General features: G+C 41.1%; 2 protein-coding genes across 3 annotated transcripts; both read right to left on the bottom strand.

Annotated features, from left to right (window-relative positions):
• Window positions 1-766: 766 nt before the first annotated feature.
• kif17 (kinesin family member 17) lies at window positions 767-11,611 on the bottom strand. Of its 2 annotated transcripts, none has more exons than XM_046335667.1 (14): window positions 10,779-11,611; window positions 10,277-10,423; window positions 9,942-10,043; window positions 9,476-9,665; window positions 4,278-4,730; window positions 4,052-4,146; window positions 3,798-3,963; window positions 3,516-3,619; window positions 3,273-3,397; window positions 2,956-3,184; window positions 2,478-2,736; window positions 2,267-2,337; window positions 2,047-2,170; window positions 767-1,364 (listed from the first exon to the last, which is right to left on the bottom strand). In XM_046335667.1, the coding sequence occupies exons 1-14, from the start codon at window positions 11,007-11,009 to the stop codon at window positions 1,174-1,176; spliced, it is 2,487 nt and encodes an 828-aa protein (XP_046191623.1). In that variant the 5' UTR covers window positions 11,010-11,611; the 3' UTR covers window positions 767-1,173. The 2 variants fall into 2 exon arrangements, with proteins under 2 accessions (XP_046191623.1, XP_046191624.1); XM_046335668.1 differs by having other exon boundaries at window positions 2,267-2,334.
• A 4,767-nt stretch (window positions 11,612-16,378) lies between these two features.
• LOC124020307 (SH2 domain-containing protein 5-like) lies at window positions 16,379-26,727 on the bottom strand. Its single transcript, XM_046335663.1, is given in 11 exon segments — window positions 16,379-17,054; window positions 17,056-17,112; window positions 17,214-17,373; window positions 19,720-19,825; window positions 19,963-20,158; window positions 20,303-20,503; window positions 20,628-20,774; window positions 20,859-20,933; window positions 21,097-21,177; window positions 22,400-22,514; window positions 26,496-26,727. Coding segments are annotated over 10 exon segments (1,227 nt in total). The 5' UTR covers window positions 22,454-22,514; window positions 26,496-26,727; the 3' UTR covers window positions 16,379-16,904.
• Between the last annotated feature and the right edge of the window lie 511 nt (window positions 26,728-27,238).

Here is a 27,238-nt window from a genome sequence, read left to right as displayed (position 1 = left end):
TTGTTGGAAAGCTCTCTGGTAATTGTCATATCATCAGTGGTACCACTGCAGTTCTCTCTCAGTGAGGTTTTATTATAGTGGAGCCGTATCCACGTCTGAGCCGAGTACTTTGCATACGATGGTGTCACATCTCGCAACTGAAAGAACCGCGGTCCGCCAAGTCGTATTGAACAATAGATACACAATACGGAGAAAGAAGAGATGGTTTGATTCATCGATATTCAGATGAAAGGGACACACAACCCTGAGTGATTTTCCATTGTGATGGTAATGTACGTGGTTAGGGACATTACCTTAATATTCAGAATTGTCAGAGGTACTGGAATTTGTCATTTTCTGGAATGCTAAATACATTTTTTTGCAGAGGAAGCTTGGCTCAGATTGCTTGTAAAAACCAATTCAAGTTGGCTGTGTCACTCAGCTCCCTGGAGATCACAAGGTCGCTCCACATTTGTCTTGTTTGCAGACAACAGGGAGGTTTGTCTTTGACACATCTTTTCAGAGGCCAGGAAACCGGAGGCTAACCTACACGGTCATCTGTGGCCTGTTAACACTCTGCTAATATGACAACACCACCCTGGCCGCAGAGCACTCGTTGAGTCATCCATCTGATGTCACATTGAAACTGGTCTAACATGTTTGGCTCTCAGATCTAATTTCTTCCCTGATGGTGAAGTTTACCTTCCTATTACTGATGCTCACAGCTAAATATTTTCCAACCAGACGCATTCTGTGAAGTGATTGAGAACTAGACATGAAATGAACAAGATCTACAGAAAATATATTGTATTAACAGTTCATCCAAAAACCACAACAGTGATAAATAATACATTCAGGGTTGGATAAACCATATCACAGCATTAAGAGTCAGTGCAAGCACTATGGTGTGTGGCATTAGGTAGTAGCATAATGTTAGCTAACATTTAAAAAGGTACTAAAAAACAAACACACCAGTAACATCACATTGCCAGACCAAGTGTCCATGTAAATGTGACGTTATATTGCTGGTTAGCAAAAGTTCAATAGTTCACCAACACCACAGGGTCAATCACAGTGAATTAACGAAATACTCTACCAAAACAAGTCAACAAATAGTGAGGTCTCTAGGAGTCAAAACGGGTGGCAGGTAAAAATTGAGAGGTTGCAGAAGAGTTCCCCTCTAGCCCAGCTCTCTCAGTTCCCCTCATAGGGGATGTGCGTTTTGCTTTTCTTCCTCTTCACCTTGCCATTGGATGGGGTGATCCCCAGTGACTCGAGGCGGAAGGGGCGAGGGAGGAGGGATTCAGTGCTGAGTGAGGGGCCGATGTTGGAGCCGCTGGAGGTCAGGTGAGGCGTCCCGTTCCCCTGGGGTGCTGAGTGAACTGCTGCAGGGGAAGAGGTCATCAGTGGGACAACAGCAAATATAGGGCAAAGGATCTGTTGAAGTTAAGTGGATAGCAGGCTAGATCTTTTTAATGTTTCCAGTAACTGACTTGGACCCTTATAAAACAATTGTATACTAGCAAGCAGTACGTTGGTATTATATGTGGTGCTATAATTGTCACATTTTATTTGAATGTTCATTCCAAAAGTATCTGAATTGTATTATTTTCTTATAATTTCAGGCACCTCCCCCTTCGACATGCACACCTTATTAAATACCAATTCATAGTTTGCCTGTTTTTATGTTAACATTAACTACACCTCAGTCACAGTTGTGCTTCTACATCTGCATTGCTTGCTGTTTGGGGTTTTAGACTGGGTTTCTGTATAAGCACTTTATGACATCTGCTGATGTAAAGAAGGGCTTTATAAATACATTTGATTTGAGTTGTAACTCCAGTGACAGTTGAACTCAGATAAGAGTGCCCTCTGCAGTTTTCCGTAAGAAAAATACTCTATCCATGTATAACATTTACAGTAAGAGCAGTGAAAATGCACTGGGCTGGGCGAGGCTAACATAGTTTATTTGTGTAAATACAGTACATTTTTAGTGAGCAGATCTGCTCTCCCTCCTGTAGCCTGGGCTGTGGGGTCAAGGGAAGGGCCTGTAGCGCCTGGTCTTACCCAGTCCCTTCAGTGGCTCACCGCCCAGCAGCTGGTTGGCTCTCTTAGGCTTGAAGTAGTTGCTGGCGAAGTTCTCGCTGTCGCTGCGGTTCAACATCTCCTTATATCGGTCCTCGTCATCATCCTGCACAAAACATAGGCAACAATGAGGGACCATAGACATTTTATGTTTTAATTCTCATATCCCAAATGGAACGTTTTTAAAAAGATGAGTACCTACCTGAAAGGACTCTCCTGTGTCAGCCACTGAGCTCCTGCGTACAGAGAGCCTCTGAGCTGATGGAGCTACTGCTGAAAGAGAGACGGGACAGAGGATCCACGCAATCTCAACATATAAATCTACACAAAAAGTCCATCCACTAAAAATGTGAACATTAATCCTATCGTCAAAGAAATCCTCACAACATAATTTCTCCCCGTCCTACACTCACCTGATGGCAGGGCCATTTTCTGCACCACCACCTCAGGCAGCCTCCAGGTGGCACCATCTTCATCCCAGGTGGCCTCCTTCCGCAGGCGGTCCAGGTTGCTGTAGTTGCAGTCACGGCGGACCAGAGGGGCCATGCGCTCCAGCAGTGCCTGCAGCAAATGGCCCTCCCTCTCCAGCCTGCGGACGGTGGCCAGGTAGTCGTTTCTCTCTAGTTCAAACTCCGCCTGCAGGTCCCGGATCTCCAGCTTGGCCGCCTTCAGCTGTGAAATCACATCAGGAGAACACCACTTAAAACTAGACCATACAGGCTTAGGTTTACTCTTAAATCTTATATCTATATCACAGTTCATAATGTATTCTTAACAGAATCAGCAATCAGAATCAATAATAAAAATATGCATAAGAAATCTAGTACAGGAACATGCGTGCTAGTAGATAAATCATTCATCTGGCATTTATTTGCCATGAAGACGTCCCACCTTGCCCTGGGTGTTCTCTAGGAGCCGACTCTTAGCATGGACCTCCTCCTGGATGGAGTCGTAGACATTGAGCATCACATTGTCACTCTCCTCACGGTTCTCTGCCAGGGCCTCAATCAGCTGCTTCTTCCTCTGGTCTGCCAGGGTCTTCCTCTGTCGGTGTCTCTGCTGTAACTCCTTGTTCCGAGCCTGCTCCCCTCCCACCACTTCCTGCTCCAACTGCTGCAGCCTGGAGACAGGACAGGGCACCAAGTCACACTATCACACCACTGGACATGGTTATACAAAGGGTATATTGTGGATGTGTGGTCACTCACCTCTCGAGGACATGCTTCTGGTCCAGAGGGCCTGGGGTGCCAATGGGAGGGGAGTCTGCATTCTCCTCCCCCTCAGACTCTGTCTGGACACTGGTCACCTGGCGAGATGTCTGTGTCTGGCTCACCTACAAGAAGAGAAGTTACACACGTCATTAAAGGGGCCGCTCCATTCTGATGTGTACTTCTACAAAATGCATGCATAACCTGTTATCCACAAGTACTGGGAACTTGAGGCATGTGTACCTTGGCCAGGGCTGGTTCCAAATCCACATGCTCATGTGGGGCAGCAGTGACACAGCATGATTCCTCCTCAAGAGCTTGTTTCATAAGAATGGAGATCTCTGACTCTAGGCAATGAGAAAACAAGGCATAGTATCAAGTACTAGAGCAACATCTATACACTTGAGTGCTAAAGGTATTTATCTTAATAAAATATCTTATTAAAATCCTTGGCTATGTTTGTCTAACGGTGTGATAATGAATTGGTTGGTTATTCTAATGTAGACAGGGATGTTGTAACGGTACCAGCCGTGGTAATATAGTGCCCTCTGCTGGCCCTAGACTTCTCTAGACTGGACAGCTTGGTCTCATATGAAGAGCGCAGAACAGCTATGTCCTCCTGTAGCTTGGCTTTGGACTCCTGCTCAGCGTTATACTCAGCCTGAAGCCTGGCCAGCTTCTCCTCGTATTCCTGGAGGTCACAAATAGGTCAGTTCATCTACCCCTCCCACTCAACCGCCTCTCAGTCAACTAACCCAGTGGAAGAGTACCCTACCCACCTCTTTAATCTTCTCCTTCTCCCCCTCAGTACTGCTAGACTGTGGCCTTGATGGACCAGCAGAAGGCCCCGCAGACAACTGACCAGCCAGAAGTGCTGATGAAAATGGTACAATTTAGAATAATCCAATTTTAGACTAGACATAATAACCTAGCAGTTTGATCTTTGATGTGAAAACTCTTACTCTCAATGGTAAGACAAAGTGTGGAGAAAAACATGGTTCTCACATGATAGGTTGCCACTGCCCAGCTGGCCAGAGATGAGGGCGCGTAGTTGCTTGATTTCCTCCTGATACTCTCGGAGCAGGGCATCCTTGGGGTCCTCATTGATGCGGGGCCTGTTCTGGATGTTCTTGGCCCTGTTGGCGTAGCGCAGGGTGCTCAGGCTCTCCTCATAGTTGTTGTCTGCAGGCGAGAGGCAGGCCACCATCAGGGTGCGAGTGTTCCCTCCCAGGGAGTCTTGCAGCAGCCGGGTCAGCTTGGAGTCTCGGTAGGGGATGTGTTTGGAGCGGCCATCCACCAGGGCAGAGATGACGTTGCCCAGAGCCGACAGGGACAGATTGATCTTGGTGGCCTCACGGAGCCGCTCCCCGGTGGCACCAGTCTTAGACTGCCTCTCACTGCCTGCCAGGTCCACCAGGTTCAGTTTTCCAGCACGCAGGTGGTCCTCGCCAGCTGAATCTGAGACCACAGGACACAGACAGTGAATGTTTGGCCTCAAAGCCAAGTGCTAACACAGACAAGAACACGCATTATGGTTGAGTTAGCTGTCATAATCTGCCGTACTAGTTCCTCTCCCTTCTTTTGGACCCTGAGATCTAGATACAGTGAATTCGGAAAGTATTCAGACCCCTTCTCCTTTTCCACATTTTGTTACATTACAGCCTTATTCTAAATGTGATTAAATTAAAAACAATTCCTCATCAATCTACACACAATGCCCCATAATGACAAAGCAGGTTTTTAGGAATTTTTGCAAATGTTATAAAATAAAAAACCGAAATACCTTATTTACATAACTATTCAGATCCTTTGCTATGAGGCTCAAAATTGAGTTCAGCTGTATCCTGTTTCCATTGATCACCCTTGAGATGTTTCCACAACTTGATTGGCGTCCGTCCACCTGTGGTAAATTCCATTGATTGGACATGATTTGGAATGGCACAAACCTGTCTATATACGCTCCCACAGTTGACAGTGCATGTCAAAGCAAAAACTATGCCATGAGGATGAAGGGATTCAATTTGTAAGTCGCTCTGGATAAGAGCGTCTGCTAAATGACTTAAATGTAAATGTAAATGGGATTGTCCAAAGACCCCCGAGACAGGAGTGTGTCAAGGCACAGATCTGGGGAAGGGTACTGGAGCACTGAAGGTCCCCAAGAACACAGTGGCCTCCATCATTCTTAAATGGAAGAAGTTTGGAACCACCGAGACTCTTCCTTGAGCTGGCTGCCCAGCCAAACTGAGCAATCGGGGGAGAAGGGCCTGAGTCAGGGAGGTGACCAAGAACCCGATGGTCACTCTGACAGTGCTCCAGAGGGACAACAATCTCTGCAGCAGTTCACCAATCAGGCCTTTATGGAGAGTGACCAAACGGAAGCCACTCCTCAGTAAAATCGCTGCCAAAGGGGCTTCAACAAAGCACTGAGTAAAGGGTCTGAATACTTATGTAAATGTGAAATTTCAGTTTTGTATTTTTTATAAGTTTGCAAAAATGTCTAAAAACATGTTTTTGCTTTGTCACTACAGGGTATTTATTGTATGTCGATTGATGAGGGGGGAAAACTATTTCATAAATTTTAGAATAAGTCTTTAACATAACAAAATGATGAAAAAGTCAAGGGGACTGAATACTTTCCAAATGCACTGTATATAAGGTTAGCTGTCAATCATGGTGTACAACATTGGCAGCTAACAGTTGAATTGCAGCCCATAGGGTGGAAGTCAGAAGTTTACAAACACTTATTTTGGAGTCATTAAAATTTGTTTTCAACCACTCCACAAATTTCTTGTTAACAAACAATAGTTATGGCAAGTCAATTAGGACATCTACTTCGTGCATGACACAAGTCATTTTTCCAACAATTGTTTACAGACAGATTATTTCACTTAATCCCAATTCCAGTGGGTCAGAAGTTCAGAAGTTTACATACACAAAGTTGACTGTGCCTTTAAACAGCTTGGAAAATTCCAAAATTCCATGGCTTTAGAAGCTTCTGATAGGCTAATTTACATCATTTGAGTCATTTGGATGTGTACCTGTGGATGCATTTCAAGGCCTACCTTCAAACTCTGTACCTCTTTGCTTGACATCATGGAAAAATCAAAAGAAATCAGCCAAGACCTCAGAAAAATAATTGTAGACCTCCACAAGTCTGGTTCATCCTTGGGAGCAATTTCCAAATGCCTGAAGGTACCATGTTCATCTGTACAAACAATAGTATGCAAGTATAAACCCCATGGGACCACGTAGCCTTCATACCACTCAGGAAGGAGACGTGTTCTGTCTCCTAGAGATGAACGTACTTTGGTGTGAAAAGTGCAAATCAATCCCAGAATAACAGCAAAGAACCTTCTGAAGACGCTGGAGGAAACAGGTACAAAAGTATCTTTATCCACAGTAAACTATATCAACATAACCTGAAAGGCCGCTCAGCAAGGAAGAAGCCACTGCTCCAAAACCGCCATAAAATAGCCAGACTACGGTTTTCAACTGCACATGGGGACAAAGATCATACTTTGTGGAGAAATGTCCTCTGGTCCGATGTTTGGTCATAATGACCATCGTTATGTTTGGAGGAAAAAGGGGAGGCTTGCAAGCCAAAGAACACCATCCCAAACCGTGAAGCACGGGGGTGGCAGCATCATGTTGTGGGTGCTGCAGGAGGGATTGGTGCACTTCACAAAATAGATGGCATCATGAGGAAAGAAAATTATGTGGATATATTGAAGCAACATCTCAAGACATCAGTCAGGAAGGTAAAGCATAGTCGCAAATGTGACTTCCAAATGGACAATGACAACAGGCATACTTCCAAAGTTGTGGCAAAATGGCTTAAGGACAACAAAGTCAAGGTATTGGAGTGGCCATCACAAAGCCCTGACCTCAATCCTATAGAAAATGTGTGGGGAGAACTGAAAAAGCTTGTGCGAGCAAGAAGGCCTACAAACCTGACTCAGTTACAGCTCTGTCAGGAGGAATGGGCCAAAATTCACCCAACTTATTGTGGGAAGCTTGTGGAAGGCTACCCGAAACGTTTGACCCAAGTTAAACAATTTAAAGGCAATGCTACCAAATTCTAATTGAGTTTATGTAAACTTCTGACCCACTGGGACAGAAATAAAGACAGAAATAAAGCTGAAATAAATCATTCTCTCTAATATTATTTCATTTCACATTCTTAAAATAAAGTGGTGATCCTAACTGACCTAAGCCAGCTACTTTTTACTAGGATTAAATGTCAGGAATTGTGAAAAACTGAGTGTAAATGTATTTGGATAAGGTGTATGTAAACTTCCGACTTCAACTGTATGTAAATATACAGTACCAGTCAAAAGTTTGGACACACCTACTCATTCCAGGGTTTTTCTTTATTTTTTACTATTTTCTACATTGTAGAATAATAGTGAAGACATCAAAACTATGATGTACACTGAGTGTACAAAACATTAGGAACACCTTCCTATTTTTGAGTTGCATCCCCTTTTGCACTCAGAACAACCTCAATTCGTCAGGGCATGGACTCCACAAGGTGTCGAAAGAATTCGACATGGATGCTGCCCCATGTTGATGCCGATGCTTCCCACAGTGTGTCAAGTTGGCTGGCGGTCCTTTGGGTGGTGGACCATTCTTGACACACATGAGAAACTGTTGAGCATGAAAAACCTACCAGCTTTGCAGTTCTTGGCACAATGAAACCTGTGTGCCTGGCAGCTGCTACCATACCTGTTCAAAGGCGCTTAAATCTTTTGTCTTGCCCATTCAATTGCTCCAAACATAACACTTGTTATACCATGAAATTGTTGAATACTCTTTTCTGATTAGCTTGAAGGGCATTCTAGGGCGTGCATTATTTCCCACAGTAGAATTGAATGGCTATAGTTAATTTTCACATGTTTTGTTTGAGCTGCTTTTGAAAGCAAGTCAGATTGAAAACAGTATTGGTATTGTTGAATTTGGATTTTCATAATAGCAAGCTAGGACTGATGGTTTGTTTAGCTAAACTAACAAGTCTCTTTGTTTGGTTACCACAGCAACTAGTACTTTAGCTATCTAGTAAACTTGCTAGCTACTTCAATTGACTTTGAACACATTTCTACAGGCAAATTAACACATTTCTAGTGGCAAATGTGTTAATGGTATAAAAGGGATAATCAACTCTGGGCTCTATGTGTTCCCTGGAAAATAATGCAACTCCTTGGGAGCTCAGTTCCTCTCCGCTTGCGTGTCATGGAACACACCTTCCACATCGTTCATTCTTTTCCACAGAACGCATAGGTTAGTAATTGTGGAGTAACTACAATGTCGTTGAGACATCCTCAGTGTTTTCCTATCACAGCCATTAAACTCTGTAATGGTTTTAAAGTCACCATTAGCAACATGGTGATATCCCTGAGACGTTTTCTTCCTCTCCGGCACCTGAGTTAAGAAAGACACCCTGTATCTTTGTAGTGACTGGGTGTATTGATACACCATCTAAAGTGTAAATAATAACTTCACAATGCTCAAAGGGACATTCAATGTCAGCTTCTTTTACCCTTCTACCAATAGGTGCCCTTCTTTGAGAGGCATTGGAAAACCTCCCTGGTCTTTGTGGTTGAATCTGTGTTTGAAATTCACTGCTTGACTGAGGAACCTTACAGATAATTGTATGTGTGGGGTACAGAGATTAGGTAATCATTAAAAAATAATGTTAAACACTATTATTGCACACAGAGTGAGTCCATGCAACTTATTATTACTTGTTTTGCAAATGTTTACTGCTGAACTTATTCCGTATTGCCATAACAAAGGGGTTGAATACTTATTGACTCAAGAGATTTCATCTTTTCATTTGTTATTCATTTGTAAAAATGTGTGTACATTTTTTTTCCCACTATGACATTATGGGGTATTGTGTGTAGGCCAGTGACCAACAATCTAAATTTTATCCATTTTAAATTCAGGCTGTAACAACAAAATGTGGAAAAAGTCAAGGGGTGTGAATACTTTCTATATGGTTTTTGAGGTTATTTATGCAGCTGATAGGTCTGTTTTAGTTCCATGGATTGCAAAGAGACAGAAATATGACTCAACATTCCAGCCTCCTCACTAGTTTCTGTTTAACTCACTGAATATGTGTGTATTAGTGACACATCTGTAGAGGCAGGTTGTGAATGACTGAGTTTGTGTGTGTTGATGCACAGACAGAGGGGTGATCTCACCTGTGTTGCAGATCTCCATGTGAATGGTAAAGATTGAGTGGGAGCGGGAGGAGTCCTTGTTCATCAGGGTGTAGCCCACAGATCGATTCCCCCATCCCTGCACCATAATGCGCTCACACTCCCCCACGCTGTGCACTGTGTGCAAGGAGAGGTCTCGCACATATACACCATGCTCTGGGTGCTCCTTCAGCTGACATTCGCCAACAAGCACATGCACACAAACAACAAACCTGTCATCATATGAGGACACGTTAACAAACTCACAAACAGGCACACACTTCCCTGTCCTATTCTTAAGTCGCCAAGGTAACAACCATTGTGCCGGAAATACAAATGCCCACCGCACAATGAAGCGGTTCCTTTCCTATCATCCCATGGCAAGAAACAACCTCTATGTCAGAAACATAAATGTGCACTACTTAAAAAATGAATACCCCTCTAATATTCTGGTACTATGCTTTCTTACCTCCATTTTCTGTTTGGTGTCATTTCCCAAAAGGTCTCTGATTTCTTCATTGTAGATCTCTAAGTAGGAAGCCCTCACCAGGAACTTTGTATTTTCTGCACACTATCTTACACAGAAGACAACTAATGAATAAGAACCTATTCTTGAGAGGAAACACTTGATAATGAAGCACATTCATGTGACCTACAGTAATACAACCTGGCCACTCAAACAGGCCCTGCCAGTCATACAAAGGCCTTGTCTGAGGTCAGCTTTTCCAACCACAGCAATTCTAAAATAATGATCCCCACCAACTTATCCTGGTGGCATTACAATATTGAAGGTGAAGACTGTACCTGAATGCTCTCGAAGATATGCTCAAAGGCCCTTGGGATGACCCCTCTCTGGGCTGCTGGCTCAGATACCCCCTGCATGGTGAAGGACTTGCCACTTCCAGTCTGGCCATATGCAAAAATTGTTCCATTGTACCCTTCAGTCACCCCCTGTCAGGAGAAAGAACAGTCTGTTTGCATCAACCATCACATTTTCATCACATTCTGTGCAAAGACAAATTTACATGCTTGTAGACTTTTTTTAAGCAATATATGCCAATATGCTTACAATTAATTTCAGCAGTAGATTGATAGCAGCCTCTTCTCTAAATGATGAGCTCCAAGGTCATTAGCAAGGGGATATACTGTAGCTTAGGTGGCAATGGCACACTTGGTTTCCTAACTGTGACATGTATTTCGTTTACATCTCTACTGGAGGTGTCCAATAACCCAAGAGCTGGTGCTTCTGCTTGAAATCCACCAAAATCAAGTTGTGGAAATGTAGTAGGATTTATTGTAGGCCTACCTCAACCAAAGGGTAGGCGATCTCGTTGTACATCTGCTCAGTGGTTTGGCCAATGAAGTAGCTTCCATCAAAGGTGAATTGTTTTGGTGGCTCCTCCTTCGCCCCTGGCTTCTTGATCAAACACTGACACCTACTCGTCTCTACTGATACTACCATCTTACAATTCAGGATTTGCTCCCTATCATTCATCGGCCGACACCTGACCACTACCTTCACTGCCTCTGAAGCCATTTTTGCCTCTGTCTTCTTGGTATGTCTGATATCAGGCAAGCACTGGTGACAAATTAGCAAGGCAGTCTGACACCAATGTTTGTCTATAAGAATGATCTCTTGATATTGGCTACAAACGTCAATATCATCATTGATATTATTGGCTACCAATGTCAATATCAATCATCAGTTGTTGAATCCATTTCAGGCATTGTGCAAGCTAACGGCAAGAAACAATAATTGTCGTTACAATAGTTTAGATTACTGTTCATTTGTAGCTAAACAATTAATCTCACTGGCAGCTATGACATACTTCATCCAGCTGACATACTATCTGATCAAAATAGTCAAGTCTAACATCAACCTGTTGATCTGGTCACAGAAGCAGGATAGCAAATCAGCATGATATAGTCAGTAGCTAAACTAGCTATTTCACATTGACCAAGTACCAAAGCAAACACAACCTGTAACATTACCGACGTTAGCTAACATATCAGGCCGCTTATCGGTTGGATTGGCAGATGACATGTCCTTCAATGAATACAATCCGTGCACAAATACAAAACAAAACTGCTAAACAGAGACTATTAGATCGCCCGCTCGCTCTGTCTGTCTGTCTTCCCACGGCGTTCCAAGTTGCTAGGCAACCACACACTACTGCGATCAAAGCACGTCATGTTATAAGTGCCCTGAAGAATCGTCCAATCTTCCAAATCTACCCAAACAACAGATTTAGTTCAAGTTCATAGAAAGATTTGTTCATTTATGCATGTGTACAGTACCCGTCACACCTACGTTCTACATTGTAAAAAAAAAAAATAGTGAATACATCAAAACTATATATAAACTAGATATACTAATATCCAATAAATGTCGTTCCACTTCATGATTGTGTCCCACTTGTTGTTGATTCTTCACAAAAAAATACAGTTTTATATCTTTATGTTTGAAGCCTGAAATGTGGCAAAAGGTCGCAAAGTTCAAGGGGGGCGAATACTTTCGCAAGGCACTGTACATATTCTTTATCCCTTTACACTTGTGTGTATAAGGTAGTAGTTTTGGAATTGTTAGTTAGGTTACTCGTTGGTTATTACTGCATTGTCGGAACTAGAAGCACAAGCATTTCGCTACACTGGCATTGACATCTGCTAACCATGTGTATGTGACAAATAAATTTGATTTGATTTAATGATATCCTCTGCTGCGGGAGATAACTCTGGGGCTTCCTTTTCTGTGACAGTCCTCATGAGAGCCAGTTTCATCATAATGCTTGATGGTTTTTGCGACTGCACTTGAAGAAACTTTAAAAGTACTTGACATTTGACATAGTGGTCCTGTGTAGCTCAGTTGGTAGAGCATGGCGCTTGTAACGCCAGGGTAGTGGGTTCGATCCCCGGGACCACCCATACGTAGAATGTATGCACACATGACTGTAAGTCGCTTTGGATAAAAGCGTCTGCTAAATGGCATATATTATATTATTATTATTACATTTTCTGGATTGACTGACATTCATGTCTTAAAGTAATGATGTGCTGTCGTTTCTCTTTGCTTATTTGAACTTTTCTTGACATAATATGGTCTTGGTCTTTTCCCAAATAGGGCTATCTTCTGTATACCACCCCGTCGTTGTCACAACACAACTTATTGGCTCAAACGCATTAAGAAGGAAAGAAATTCCACAAATGTACTTTTAACAGGGCACACCTGTTAATTGAAATGCATTCCAGATGACTACCTCATGAAGCTGTTTGAGAGAATGCCAAGAGTGTGCAAAGCTGTCATCAAGGCAAAGGGTGGCTACTTTGAATAATCTCAAATCTAAAATATATTTGGATTTGTTTAACACTTTTTTCATTACTATATGATTCCATATGTGTTATTTCATAGTTTTGATGTCTTCACTATTATTCTACAATGTAGAAAATAGTAAAATAAAGAAAAACCCTGGAATGAGTGGTACTGTATACAATAGTGGTTCCAAAACTTTTTATAGTCCCGTACCCCTTCAAACATTCAACCTCCAGCTGCGTACCCCCTCTTGCACCAGTGTCAGCGCACTCTCAAATGTAGTTTTTTTGCCACCGTTGTAAGCCTGCCACACACACACTATACGATACCTTTATTAAACATAAGAATGAGTGTGAGTTTTTTTCACAACCCGGCTCGTGGGAAGTGGCTCTTATAGGACCAGGGCATTAATAATACTATAATTAATAATTTTGCTCTTTATTTAACAATCTTACATATAAAACCTTATTTGTTCATCGAAAATTGTGAATAACTCACCACAGGTTAATGAGAAGAGTGTGCTTGAAAGGATGCACATAACTCTGCAATGTTGGGTTGTATTGGAGAGAGTCTCACACTTAAATCATTTTCCACACAGTCTGTGCCTGTATTTAGTTTTCATGCTAGTGAGGGCCAAGAATCCACTCTCACATAGGTACATGGTTGCAAATTGGAATTAGCGACTTAACAGCACGGTTTTCCAAAGCAGGATACTCTGAGCACAGCCAATCCATAAATCTGTCAGTGGCTCCTGATTAAATCAAATTTTCACAGAACTGCTTGTTGCAATTTTGATGAGGCCCTCTTGTTCAGATATCGGTAAGTGGACTGGAGGCAGGGGATAACAAATCCAGTTGTTTGTGTAATTAGCGCACTCAAGTGCATCGCTGTATCACATTTGACATGGTCGTAAGCTTGAGTTAATTTGCATACAACAAATCATACAACGATGGAAAGACCTGTGTGTTGTGCAGACAGAGAAGAGCTCCAACTTCTTAATCATAGCCTCAGTTTTGTCCCGCACATTGAATATAGTTGCGGAGAGTCACTGTAATCCTAGATTCAGATCCTTCAGGCGAGAAAAAAACATCACCCAGATAGGCCAGTCGTGTGAGAAACTCATCTTGCAAGGGGTCAGACAAGTGAAAATGATTGTAACGGCTGTCTTGGGTGGAAGAAGGAGAGTACTAAAGCGCAGCGTGGTTAGTGTTGATCTTTTTAATAAACAACTGAACACTTCAAAAATACAAAACAACAGTGACAACTGAAACAGTTCTATCTGGTGAAGCCACAAAAAGACTGAAAATAACCACCCACAAAACACAATAAAAAAACAGGCTACCTAAATATGGTTCTCAATCAGGGACAACGATTGACAGTTGCCTCTGATTGAGAACCATATCAGGACAAACACAGCAATAGAAAATCATAGAAAAACTAACATAGACAACCCACCCAACTCACGCCCTGACCATACTAAAACAAAAGACAAAACAAAGGAACTAAGGTCAGAACGTGACAATGATGGTCAGTAAAGAAATCTTTAAGCTTTTCTCTAAATAAATAAAAAATGGGTCAATGTCACGCCCTGACCATAGAGAGGCTTTTTATTCTCTATTTTGGTTAGGCCAGGGTGTGACTCGGGTGGGTGTGCTGTTATTTTGTCTATGTTTTTGTTCTATGTTTTGTATTTCTGGTTTTAGCCTGGTGTGGTTCCCAATCAGAGGCAGCTGTCAATCGTTGTCTCTGATTGAGAACCATACTTAGGCTGCCTGTTTTCCCACTATGCAGTGTGGGTAGTTATTTTCTGGTTAGTGTGTTTTGCACTTGACGGAGCTGGTTCTGTTGTTCTTTTGGTGCTTGTTTGATAGTGTTCAGTTTTACCATTAAAATGATGAACACTTACCACACTACACCTTGGTCCTAACCTTCTTCCACCAATGAAAATCATTACAGTCAATACTTTGCCCCTTGACAACCAGCGCACTTGTGATTGTTGTAAAAGCGTTACATGGTCGCTGCCCATATCATTGCATAGTGCAGAAAATACATGAGTTCAGGGAGCTTGCTTTAACAAAGTTAGCCATTTTCACTGTAGTGTCCAAAACATCTTTCAAGCTGTCAGGCCATTCCCTTGGCAGCAAGAGCCTCTTGGTGGATGCTGCAGTGTACTCACCAAGTGGTGTCGGGAGCAACTGCTTGCACGTGCATTACCACTCAACGTCTCCCTGTCATGGCTTTTGCGCCATCAGTACAGATACCCAACACATCTTGACCAGCAAAGTCCATTTGATGTCACAAAGCTGTCCAGTATTTAAAAAGTATCCTCTCCTGTAGTCCTGGTTTCCTGTAGTTTGCAGAAGAGAATGGCTTCCTTAATTGACCCCCCACAAACATAACGGACACATACCAGGAGCTGTGCCAGGCCCAACACATCTGTTGACTCATCCAGCTATAATGCATAGAATTCACTGGCTTGTATGCAAAGCAGTAATTGTTTCAAAACAATCTCAAATCTCCTGTGTCATGAAACAGTGTTTGATGAAAACATCATCTGTATAATTGTTTTTGCCTTTTCCAACCAGCATTGTCCCAGCCATATCCGCAGCAACAGTAAGAATTAAGTCCTCCACAATAGTATGGGGCTTGCCTGTCCTAGCCACTTGGTAGCTCACCATTGATGTTATCTGTTATTTTTATGTCTTTACTACTCGAAAGTTGTCTTAATTCTCTCTCAAAAAACTCCCGTGGCTTATTTTTAAAATTGCCATGTTTTGTTTCTAAATATCTGCACAAGAGTGAAGGTTTCATTGAGTTGTGGGATAGTACTTTTGCACATATAACAAACTGTGGCTGAGGAAAGGCTCCTCCCAATATAAGTGAACCCCAAATCAATGTAGTTCTCATCATATTTGTGCCTCTTCAATGGTCCAACGTCCCTGTCTGTTGTTTGATGCTTTCCCGGGTAAGGGGGAAGTAGCTCTTCGGCTGCATCAGATTCACAACTGTAAGTGTCCATGCTAGCTGGGCTAACAACAAATGTTGAATTACTGATGCTAGCATTGGATGTGCTCGTGGAAGCAGAACAACTTGTGTAGTCAACTTTTGTAGGTGTAGTACTGCTGGTAGTAGCAGTACTACCTGTGGAGCTGATATGTGTCTCTATGGACACGGGCCTTGCTTTTATTTTTATTTTTTACCATTTATCAATTTTCAAGCAAACGGAATGAGCAGCAGATACGTTAAGGTTAGCTAGAATTCCCGCGAGATAGTAACGGTTAATGTGATTGGATGTTAATTATTTGACTGGACTACCTGTATTTGACATTGTGTTGTTATTTTGCTGAACACGAGATGGTTTAATTGTATTTTTGGCAGTGAAACAAGGGTACTCAGGCAAGAAAAATAGTTCACCCAAATGTATAGCCCTGTTGGAAATATAAATGGTCTGTTTGAAAATTTGAAGATTTATATATATTTTTAAAGTATGTGAATCACATTTTTATTTGGCGTACCCCAGTTTGGGAATACCTGGTATACAGTATACAATATGGCAATGCATTATGCTTAAAAATATAAAACACAACAATACACTTTCATTCAGCAAGTACATTTATCTGTAATCAAAATGAAGAAATACTGCTAGTTCTCACAGAACACTTTAGAAGACGGCAGTGAAAAACACAGTCAGGGTTAATGTACAAAAAACCTTAGTCTGCTTAATCTATAAAAAATGTCCCTATATAGTCTATACAAACACACAAATAATATTCCTACGTTTTAAAATAATGTAATTCAAATAATATAATTCAAACGTAGGTGAAGTAAAGTAGGTGCAGCTAAAACATAGAAGAATATACTCAAACACACATAGCTTTTTGACATTAAAACAACCCTACATCCCAGAGGCTAAGTGTCAAAATGTTACTCTACTCATCACAATTCACCTGCTGGAAGTAAATTTGATAGTTAGAGTTGTGTTTCTATCAGAAATCTGAAAACAATAACAAAAGTGAAGCATACAAGTTCATGAATTATATTATATTTAAGGTGTCAGTGTACCATATGGTCAGTGTCTTTTAGAAAATTAGATACATTGATCAATCCAATGATCAGAAATGACTTTTAAACCCATTGTTTCCTCTGGGTATATTTTGCATTCTTTCTTTTGAGGCCTTGGTGTAAGGCTAAAGGCAGTGCCTTAGCAACGTTCTCCTCCCACTCATAGCAGTGGTTCACACGGGCACAACTCAGCGGACAGTCCAGCTCCCCCCTTGATATCGGTGCAGTGCTCTATCAAGGCAGCAATGGTGCTAAATTCTATGTGGCAGTTCTAGTATAACAACATAAAAAATACAAATTACTACATTGCTAGTGGAAAATACATTAAACTTAAAAGCAAGTCAAATATGAATAACTGACAAGACTGCTCACCTCAAGCAGGTATTTCCCGTTGGAGGTATTGTCTATTAGGTGGGTGACCAGTCCAGAAGAGAAACGAATTATGAGAGAGCCACAGCCAGTTCTCTTAGGATGGGGGCACAGTAGGTACGACCCCAGGACATCCTCTGCAAGCAGGGAGGAGCTGCTGTCACTGCAACACATGATAAGGATTTAGAGACCACTGACAGTTCAGATGAGTTCTCATCAAGTGACAGTGGTGGAAAAAGTACTCAATTGTCATAATTGAGTAAAAGTAAAGATACCGTAATAGACAATGACTCAATAAAAAGTGAGTCACCCAGTAAAATACTACTTACAGTGGCAAGAAAAAGTATGTGAACCCTTTGGAATTACCTGGATTTTTGCATAAATTGGTCATAGCATTTGGTCATAGCATTTCATCTGATCTTCATCTTCAACAACAATAGACAAACACAGTGTGCTTAAACTAATAGCACACAAATTATTGTATTTTTCTTGTCTATATTGAATACATCATTTAAACATTCACAGTGTCGGTTGGAAAAAGTATTTGAATCCCTAGGCAAATGACCTCCAAAAGTGAATTGGAGTCAGCTAACCTGGAGTCCAAACAACAAGACAAAATTGGAGATGTTGGTTAGAGCTGCCTTGCCTTATAAAAAACACTCACAAAATGTAAGTTTGATATTCACAAGAAGCATTGCCTGATGTGAATCATGCCTCGAACAAAAGAGATCTCAGAAGACCTAAGATTAAGAATTGTTGACTTGCATAAAGCTGGAAAGGGTTACAAAAGTATCTCTAAAAGCCTTGATGTTCATCAGTCCACGGTAAGACAAAATGTCTATAAATACAGAATGTTCAGCACTGTTGCTACTCTCCCTAGGAGTGGCTGTCCTGCAAAGATGACTGCAAGATCACAGCGCATCATTCTCAATGAGGTTAAAAAAATCTTGGTGTCAGCAAAAGACTTACAGAAATCTCTGGAACATGCTAACATCTCTGTTGACGAGTCTACAATATGTAAAACACTAAACAAGAATGGTGTTCATGGGACGACACCATGGAAGAATCCACTGCTGTCCAAAAAAAAAAACATTGCTGCACGTCTGAAGTTCGCGTAAGAGCACCTGGATGTCCCACAGCGCTACTGACAAAATATTCTGTGGACAGATGAAACTACAGTTGAGTTGTTTGGATGGAACACACATCACTATGTGTGGAGAAAAAAAGGCCCCAACTGTAAAGTATGGTGGAGGAAGCATCATGGTTTGTGGCCGATTTGCTGCCTCAGGGCCTGGACAGCTTGCTATCATTGATGGAAAAATGAATTCCCAAGTTTATCAATACATTTAGCAGGAGAATGTTAGACTATCTGTCTGCCAATTGAAGCTCAACAGAAGTTGGGTGATGCAGGACAGGACACCGACCCAAAACACAGAGGTAAATCAACAACAGAATGGCTTCAACAGAAGAAAATACACCTTCTGGAGTGGCCCAGTCAGAGTCCTGACCTCAACCAGATTGGGATGCTGTGGCATGACCTCAAGAGAATGGTTCACACCAGACATCCCAAGAATATTGCTGAACTGAAACAGTTTTGTAAAGAGGAATGGTCCAAAATTCCTCATGACCATTGTGCAGGTCTGATCCACAACTACAGAAAACGTTTGGTTGAAGTTATTGCTGCCGAAGGAGGGTCAACCAGTTATTATATCCAAGGATTCACATACTTTTCCCACCCTGTACTGTGAATGTTTACGCGGTGTGTTCAATAAAGACATGAAAACGTATAATTGTTTGTGTGTTATTAGATTAAACAGACTGTTTGTCTATTGTTGTGACTTGTCTAGTGTTGTGACTTGTCTATTGTTGTGACTGAAGATCAGATCAGATTTGATGACCAATTCATACAGAAATCCAGGTAATTCCAAAGGGTTTACATACTTTTTCTTGCCACTGTAAGTAAAAGTCTAAAAGTATTTGGTTGTAAACATATTTAAGTATCAAAAGTAAATGGAATTGCTCAAATATAAAAGTATAAATAATTTCAAATTCCTTATTTTAAGCAAACCAGAAGGCACAATAATAATTATGTATATTTTAATTTGCATTTAACCAGGAGCACCTTCCAACACTCAGACATAATTTACAAACAAAGCATGTGTTTAGTGAGTCCACCAGATCAAAAGCAGTATGGATGAGCAGGGATGTTCTCCTGATAAGTGCGTGAATTGGACCATTTTCCTGTCAAAATGTAACACGTACTTTTGGGTGTCAGGGAAAATGTATGGAGTAAACTGTACATTACTTTCTTTAGGAATGTAGTGAAGTAAAAATTGGCAATAATATAAATAGTAAAGTAAAGTACAGATACCCCCCCAAAAATACTTTAGTAGTACTTTAAAGTATTTTTTACTTAAGTACTTTACACCACTGTCAAGTAAACACTCCATAAAATACACTAGGAACTAGCATCAGTGTGAGTGAGGTAAATGCAAGAGAGAGGACTCACGTGGCAATGCCAGCCCAACACCACACTGCTTGAGCCAGAGCTTCTTCTGTTTCAGCAAGGCTCGGGGCCCGGGCTCTCCTCACTGGCATTTTGTCCTGCCCCTTCCCTGTTTCACACATAAGAAGAGAGATCCCTTAGCATCTTGTGATGATCCCATTCCAAGTGGTCCCTCTAGGGAATGATTTCAACATTACCTAATGAATTGTTTCACTCTTGAAAGTGCTCTCTGCACATTTAGCCCACCTTCTGGAGAGTTTAGCTGATCCTGGAGTTGACGTTGTTTGTGAGGGCTGTAAGTGAAGGAGCGATAGGCTCCTGAGCGCAGTACTTTGTTGCGGATGGCTCTCTTGCGCACCAGGGAAGGAGAGGAGTTGAAGACCTCCTCTTGGCTGCTTGGTTGTTCCTCAGTTGTTGTTCCGTTGTTCTTCAATGGGAAGACCTACAATAAAGACCCATAGGAAGTATTAACTGGCCAACTGCTAAGCCAGCAAAAAGTACGGGCTCAGCAAAGCAAATAAAAATAGCACAGTGAAATAATACTTTCACAATTCATTAAAAAACATAATCACAATTTTGTCCTGACCTTTTCCCCTGGCAGTAAGCCCTGAGTGGGGGCTCTTCGGAATGACACAAGGGCACTGACACAGAGAGGGAAGCCCTGGTTGAGGAGGGAGGGGGCACGGCTGGGCAGTGGGCCGACAGACTCATCCTGCGCCTCCTCTGGGTGCTTTGCCAGGTAGGACAGCTGGAAACAGCGGCACAGCAACAGGTTCAGGAACTGGGCCTGGGAGAAAACAACATACCAACAGAGAGACAAATCAGATACAAGAAACAGCAGCTTAACAGACACACAAAGGGATTTTCTTGTCAATCACCTTGGGAGATAAAGATCCAATATAGGTTCTTACTGCTCTGGCATGCCTAGCCTTGAAAAGGTGGCAGTATAGCTGGGCATCAGGGCTGCCGGGGTTGTGGGAAACAAAGGCGAACTGGGCGTCCGAGGGGTGGGCAGTGGAAAGGGAGACCCTTCGTAGAGCATGAGCCATGAGGAGGGTCTACAGACAAGGAAGAGGAAAGTCATTCACAAAAGGAAAGAAATGATGTTGATGACTTTTAAGACTGGGAATTTCAACTCTTACCGTCTCATCTTCATCATACATCTTCACCCCTTTGATGGAAAATTTAAGGGACACAGGCCTCCTTTTCTTGCATGTCTGTGAAAAAGACATTTCAACACCTCAGGCAAAGCTTTTCGTGTTTGCCTTTGCATTCGGGCTGTCTACAAATTCCACATCTCCACCATAATAAGTTGTGAACAATCAAAATGTGTTTTAATGTACTGCTGCTGCTTTCTAGCCTGTCGCTACCAGCACCTACTTTGAGAGACTTTAGCTGTGTGTGCAACTGCTGCATCTGATCGTCCAAACAGCAGTCGTCCACATGAAAAGACCCAACATACTATATAAACAAGAAAGACTATGTTACACATACTATCAATTGTTGATTATAGATAAACACGTAATGTAACTAATTAACAAGGTTTTAAAAGGGAAGTAGAGTCCACTCAGATTTCATCCTCTTAGGACACAGAAAAAAAATAATATACTGAACAAAAAAATAAACGCAACACGCAACAATTTCAAAGATTTTACTGAGTTACTGTTCATATACGGAAATTAGACAATTTAAATAAATTAGTTAGGACCTAATCTATGGATTTCCTTGTTTTTAAAGGTAGGGGCATGGATAAGAAAACCAGTCGGCATATGGTGTGACATCTCCTTCGCATAGAGTTTATCAGACTGTTGATTGTGGCCTGTGAAATGTTGTCCCACTCCTCTTCAATGGCTGTGAAAGTTGTTGGATATTTTCAGGGACTGGAACACGATGTCATACACATCGATCCAGAGCATCCCAAACATGCTCAATAGGAGACATGTCTGGTGAGTATGCAGGGCATGGAAGAACTGGGACATTTTCAGCTTCCAGGAATTGTGTACATATCCTTTCGACATGTGGCTGTGCATGATCATGCTGAAACATGAAGTGATGGTGGCGGATGAATGGCACGACAATGGGCCTCAGGATCTCGTCATGGTATCTCTGTGCATTCAAATTGCCATCGATAAAATGCAATTGTGTTCGTTGTCCGTAACTCATGCCTGCCCATACCATAATCCCACCACCACCATGGGGCACTCTGTTCACAACGTTGAAGTCAGCAATACGCTCGCCCACACGACACCATAGACATGGGCTGCGGTTTTGAGGCTGGATGGACGTACTGCCAAATTCTCTGAAACAGCATTGGAGGCGGCTTATGGTACAAAGTGGCCTAAAAAGTACATTATTTTAGAGTGCACATTACACAGGTGCCCCACATATTAGAGTGGTGCATCTGTGTAATGATCATGCTGTGTAATCAGCTTCCTGTCAGGTGAATGAATTATCTTGGCAAAGGAGGAATGCACACTAATAGGGATTTAAATAAATGTGTGCACAGAATTTGAGAGAAATAAGCTTTTTGTGCGTATGGAAAATTTCTGGGGTCTTTTCTTTCAGCTCATGAAACACAGGACCAGCACTTTACATGTTGTTTATATTTTTGTTCAGTGTAGTAACCAACTCTTATATGGGGAGGAGGAAGATGTATTTTGCTCTGTCATTGGATATGGCTTACCTCAGCTGACCTTGTAACTGTGCCATCCTCCCTGACCGGTGTCTCACCCATCATTCTCACTCCTGAGTTAGCCTACTTCTTTATGCTGCTGTTTCTGGAGGAGTTCCCCTGAGTTCTGCAGAATCAGAATATAGCAGAGAGCTTTACAGCACCCAGTATGATCAACATTAGACATGTGAATGATGTGTCATATGCACTAGCCGGTAGTGTTATTTTCCCCATGTGAAAAAAAATGCTTTTGTAGGCAGGTAGAAGTGCTAAAATGAGCTGTGAACAATTCAAACCTTTTAATTTTAAGCTAGAAACAGGTATGTTTGGTGAAATGGTGTAAAGTACTTAAGTAAAAATACTTTAAAGTACTAATGAAGTACTTTTACTTCACTACAATCCTAAAGAAAACAATATACAGTACTTTTTACTCCATACATTTTCCCCTCACACCCAAAAGTATTTCTTACATTTTGAATGTTTAGCAGGACTGGAAAGTTGGAGGGGTCCTGCTGCAACATCATCTCTCAGAGCAGTCATCCCTCAGGGTCTACAATGTCATCTCTCAGAGCGGTCATCCCTCAGGGTATACAATGTAATCTCTCAGGAAAAGTGGGGGTTTCGAAAGGAGTGGACATTTTGAAAGGAACCATATAAGGAGAAGTGTGGGTTTTGAGGTGCCACTCAAGATGTCAGTCATGTTCTACAGAGATGACAGTAAGGAATTTTAGTTATCCCCCAAAAAATGTCTATTTACCCATTGTGAGCTGTGTTTTTGAACGTTACCTACTGGTAACTATGTATGTAACGTTACGTTTTTCGTAAATGTAAATACTTGCTAACTTTAGATATCTGAACTTGAACAATGCATGATTTATTATTGACTATTTTAAATAATAATAATAATAATAATTGAAATATCAAGTAATTTCAGTTCTAGCAGTTATGGAATTCCAGCACTTCTAGTGTTAAAAGACTAAAAGTGTTAAAAGAAGAATCGCCACTTCTTCTTATTTGGTTCCTTTCAAAAACCCCACTTCTCCTTATATGGTTCCTTTCAAATTCCCCACTTCTCCTTATATGGTTCCTTTCAAAATCCCCACTTCTCCTTATATGGTTCCTTTCAAAATCCCCACTTCTCCTTATATGGTTCCTTTCAAAATCCCCACTTCTCCTTATATGGTTCCTTTCAAAATCCCCACTTCTCCTTATATGGTTCCTTTCAAAATCCCCACTTCTCCTTATATGGTTCCTTTCAAAATCCCCACTTCTCCTTATATGGTTCCTTTCAAAATCCCCACTTCTCCTTATATGGTTCCTTTCAAAATCCCCACTTCTCCTTATATGGTTCCTTTCAAAATCCCCACTTCTCCTTATATGGTTCCTTTCAAAATCCCCACTCCTTATATGGTTCCTTTCAAAATCCCCACTCCTTATATGGTTCCTTTCGACACCTCCACTTTTCCTGAGCGATGCACTGCACTGAGAGATGACATATCAGTAGATGGCATCATAGAGACCCTGAGGGATGACTGCTCTGAGAGATGATGTCGCAGCTGGATCCTAATGGAAAGTTGTCCAATTCATGCACTTATCAAGAGAATATCGCTGGTCGTCCCTACTGTCTCTGACCTGGCAGAGGTCACTAAACACAAAGTATGTCTGCGTGTTGAAGTGTGCCCTTGGCTATCCATTGAAAAAAACTTCAAAAAGGAAATTGTGCCGTCTAATACAAGGATTTTGAAATGATTTATACTTTTGATACTTAAGTATATTTGAGCAATTACATTTACTTTGATACTTAAGTACATTTGAAACCAAACTCTTTTAGACTTTTACTCAAGTAGTATTTTACTGGGTGACTTTCACTTTTACTTGAGTCATTTTCAATAAAAAGGTATCTTTACTTTTACTCAAGTATGACAATTGGGTACTTTTTCCACCACTGGTGTGGTGGTAGATAGGAAGGCTTCAGCAATTTCCAAAACTCGAGTCTGTCAGGTTATTATCTGCCCCTTCTCCTCTTGGCCATATTATGAAAAGGCTATATGCACCTGCAATCTGATAGGTTGTTGCATTGTTGTTTGAATCTTCTAATTAATTACATGCCACACATTTTGAGTAGCATACAAATCACTATTACTGGTGTGGATTTAACCAGATGTAAAAATGTATTCCATAACCTACATCATTCAGAGCATGCAGGTATCACCCATTAGTCTGCAGGGATGGGTAGGTTACTTTCTAAATGTAATCAGTTACAGTTACTAGTTGGCTTTCCATAATTGTAATCAGTAAAGTAACTTTTGGATTAACCAAACTCAGTAACGTAATCTGATTACATTCAGTTACTTTTAGATTACTTTCCCCTTAAAATGCATTAGAAGAAGACAAAAATGTATGTTACCAATTGAACTTCATCTATTGCAGGATAAATCAATGTTAAAGTTTACATAGCTGGACATATGGATGTTAAATGTTACTTTATGGGTTGGTTATGTAGGCTTCTTCTAACCAATCTCTTCCCCACTACATATAATAATACAATGAAATTATATATTTACATTAAAAACCAAAGTCTATCAGAATTCCAGTCATTCCAATAAATGTTATACCCCTTGATCTTCAAGAATAGGATTTGGAAATATGGAAGTATAGATTAGCCAAATTATTTTGCTTGAGCATAATCCCAAAACTAAGGATTTATTAGCCAACCCTACTCTGTTTATGATTTTGTTGTCATGCAGGACTGATTGGGCTCATTGATTCGAGTTGAAAAAGAAATGCTGCGCTCATGGAATGGCATGCTTTGAGCACTACTGAAAAGTGCTATTTACATGTGAAAAATTAATGCCATATGCTGAATTTGCTATAGGCCTATTGTTTACCTTTTTGTTGGTGACACTTTGATATCTTGATAGCAGTTTAAAGGGCAAATACACCGATGAAACAAGAACTAAATCGTTTCGCCGCCTCTGTTTTGGTAGGCTGAGGGATGGGCCTGGAGAAATGTAACCACTCTCAGATTAATAGACAGAGCTATGGATGCAAGGACTGACCATCCATGATATCAAAATTGTTTTAACCATATTATGAGGCTATACAGTGCTTGTTTACATTTACAATGTTTACAAACATTGGATAAAAACAAGGTTATATTTTGGGTTCTCATGGAGTGTGAAAGTTGAATTAAACTCATGAGCTCATCATTTATAAGTCAAAAATTGGATGTAGCAACAACATATTGCCCCTTTAAGTATGTCAAAAGTGTGCGAGTTTGAACAGGCCTATGGGGGGAAAAAACTATTTTTATTCCATAGGCTGGGATCCGCACTATGCAGCTGTTGCAAGAGCGCATTCTTCACTGGCAGTCCACTGGTTTCAAAAACAATGATTGATGGGCAGTTTAAACTTCTTGAATTCAACCATTATCGGGTTCAAATACACGTTTGGATTTGTGAACAGCCATCCACAACAACCACATTCCGTAAGGCACAAATAGCTAAATGAGAGAGAGCAGCAGTGTGATTCACATCAATGCGCTGTATAGATATCAATAAGTGATATCCGTATCGCCGTAGACTACACTGCTGTCATCCTTACCTCCAAGCGTTGATTCAAATTGGATAATCTTTGGATGCTGACATCAGTCGCACCATTGGAAGACATACCTTGGACTGTAGCCTACAAAAGCCTATTCCTGCGCTTTTCCCTCGATCGATCAAACACATTTCGTGTGTCATCATAGTGGTCAGACTCGCTCAGGTGGAACTAACTTAAATGTGTGACTTTTTTTCAATGCTAATTTGAGTGTCATTTACAAAACAGAGAAGTGGCACAAAGATTGTTTTTGCAAACATCCTTTCTGAATTTAAAAGTAATCCTTGAAGTAATCATCTAGTTTTTCAAAAGTATCTAGTTAAAATATTTTTGCTGGTAATATATATTACAAGGATCGTTTTTGTAATCTCTTATATGTAATCCGTTACTCACAAACCTGTTAGTCGGTTCTATGAGCGCAAACATTTATGCAATGATTCAGTTAAACGCATGTACAGCTTTGGCAAAGTAAACATGTCAATAAATCCATGCTAATCAAATATCTTACTTTAGGGCCACAACAACGCTCTGTTCACTTCCGCACTCTTGTACTCCGGACCCCGTTCCACTGTTCCAAACTCTGAATTCCTTTCCCAGTCAAAGTTACCTCATCGTCAAGTTGACGCCCGCCCCGACTCAATTCAGAGTTGGCTATTCACCGGTGTGTTTGGGCGGGACTAGAAACGTTTACCTTTCGAGACATATGAGATAAAAAAGTTTAAACGCACGATGAGCCGATATAAATCAGCCCATATTGATGGTCCATACACTCATTGCGCAACATAGGTGTAGACCTAGATATGGGATGTATTCATTACGCGACTTCTGTTGCAAAACGTTTTTTTTTAAATAATTAAAAAATATATATATAATGGAAGCAAACGGAACGAAATGGAGTGACATACCTGCAGTTGTCTGAAAGACACTAGTTTTAACTAATGATTAATACACCCTTCACTGTTTTGCAGCAGCCCATCCATCCTGAATTTAAATGTATGTTAATTTCATAATTTCCCCCTTGTTCATCAACATGCTCAACATTTGCAAAGTAAACAGTTGTTGCATCTCTCTGAATGAGGATCCACTTAATGATTTATAAACTGTATGGACATAGGCCTAATAAATTGTAACGTTCTAGTCTATTTAATAACCCTTTACTCAAACTATCCAGCACTTTATTCATGAGTGAACCAAATTGACATTATGGATTTGTATTGTGTAGTATTTAAAATATATACTTCAGCTCCAACA

This window comes from Oncorhynchus gorbuscha, linkage group LG03 (assembly GCF_021184085.1).
Source record: "Oncorhynchus gorbuscha isolate QuinsamMale2020 ecotype Even-year linkage group LG03, OgorEven_v1.0, whole genome shotgun sequence".
NCBI classification, from domain to species: Eukaryota; Metazoa; Chordata; class Actinopteri; order Salmoniformes; family Salmonidae; genus Oncorhynchus; species Oncorhynchus gorbuscha.
The sequence above is the reverse complement of the archived record's forward strand: the minus strand, read 5'-3'. Positions and strand labels throughout refer to the sequence as shown.

Excerpts from the sequence above, each read along its gene's own strand:
- kif17 (XM_046335667.1), bottom strand. The coding sequence starts at position 11,009 with ATGGCTTCAGAGGCAGTGAAGGTAGTGGTCAGGTGTCGGCCGATGAAT. Across the intron at positions 4,731-9,475 it reads CATGGAGATCTGCAACACAG|ATTCAGCTGGCGAGGACCAC; the intron begins GTGAGATCACCC and ends CTGTGGTCTCAG. Across the intron at positions 4,147-4,277 it reads GGGCAGTGGCAACCTATCAT|CACTTCTGGCTGGTCAGTTG; the intron begins GTGAGAACCATG and ends CATTTTCATCAG.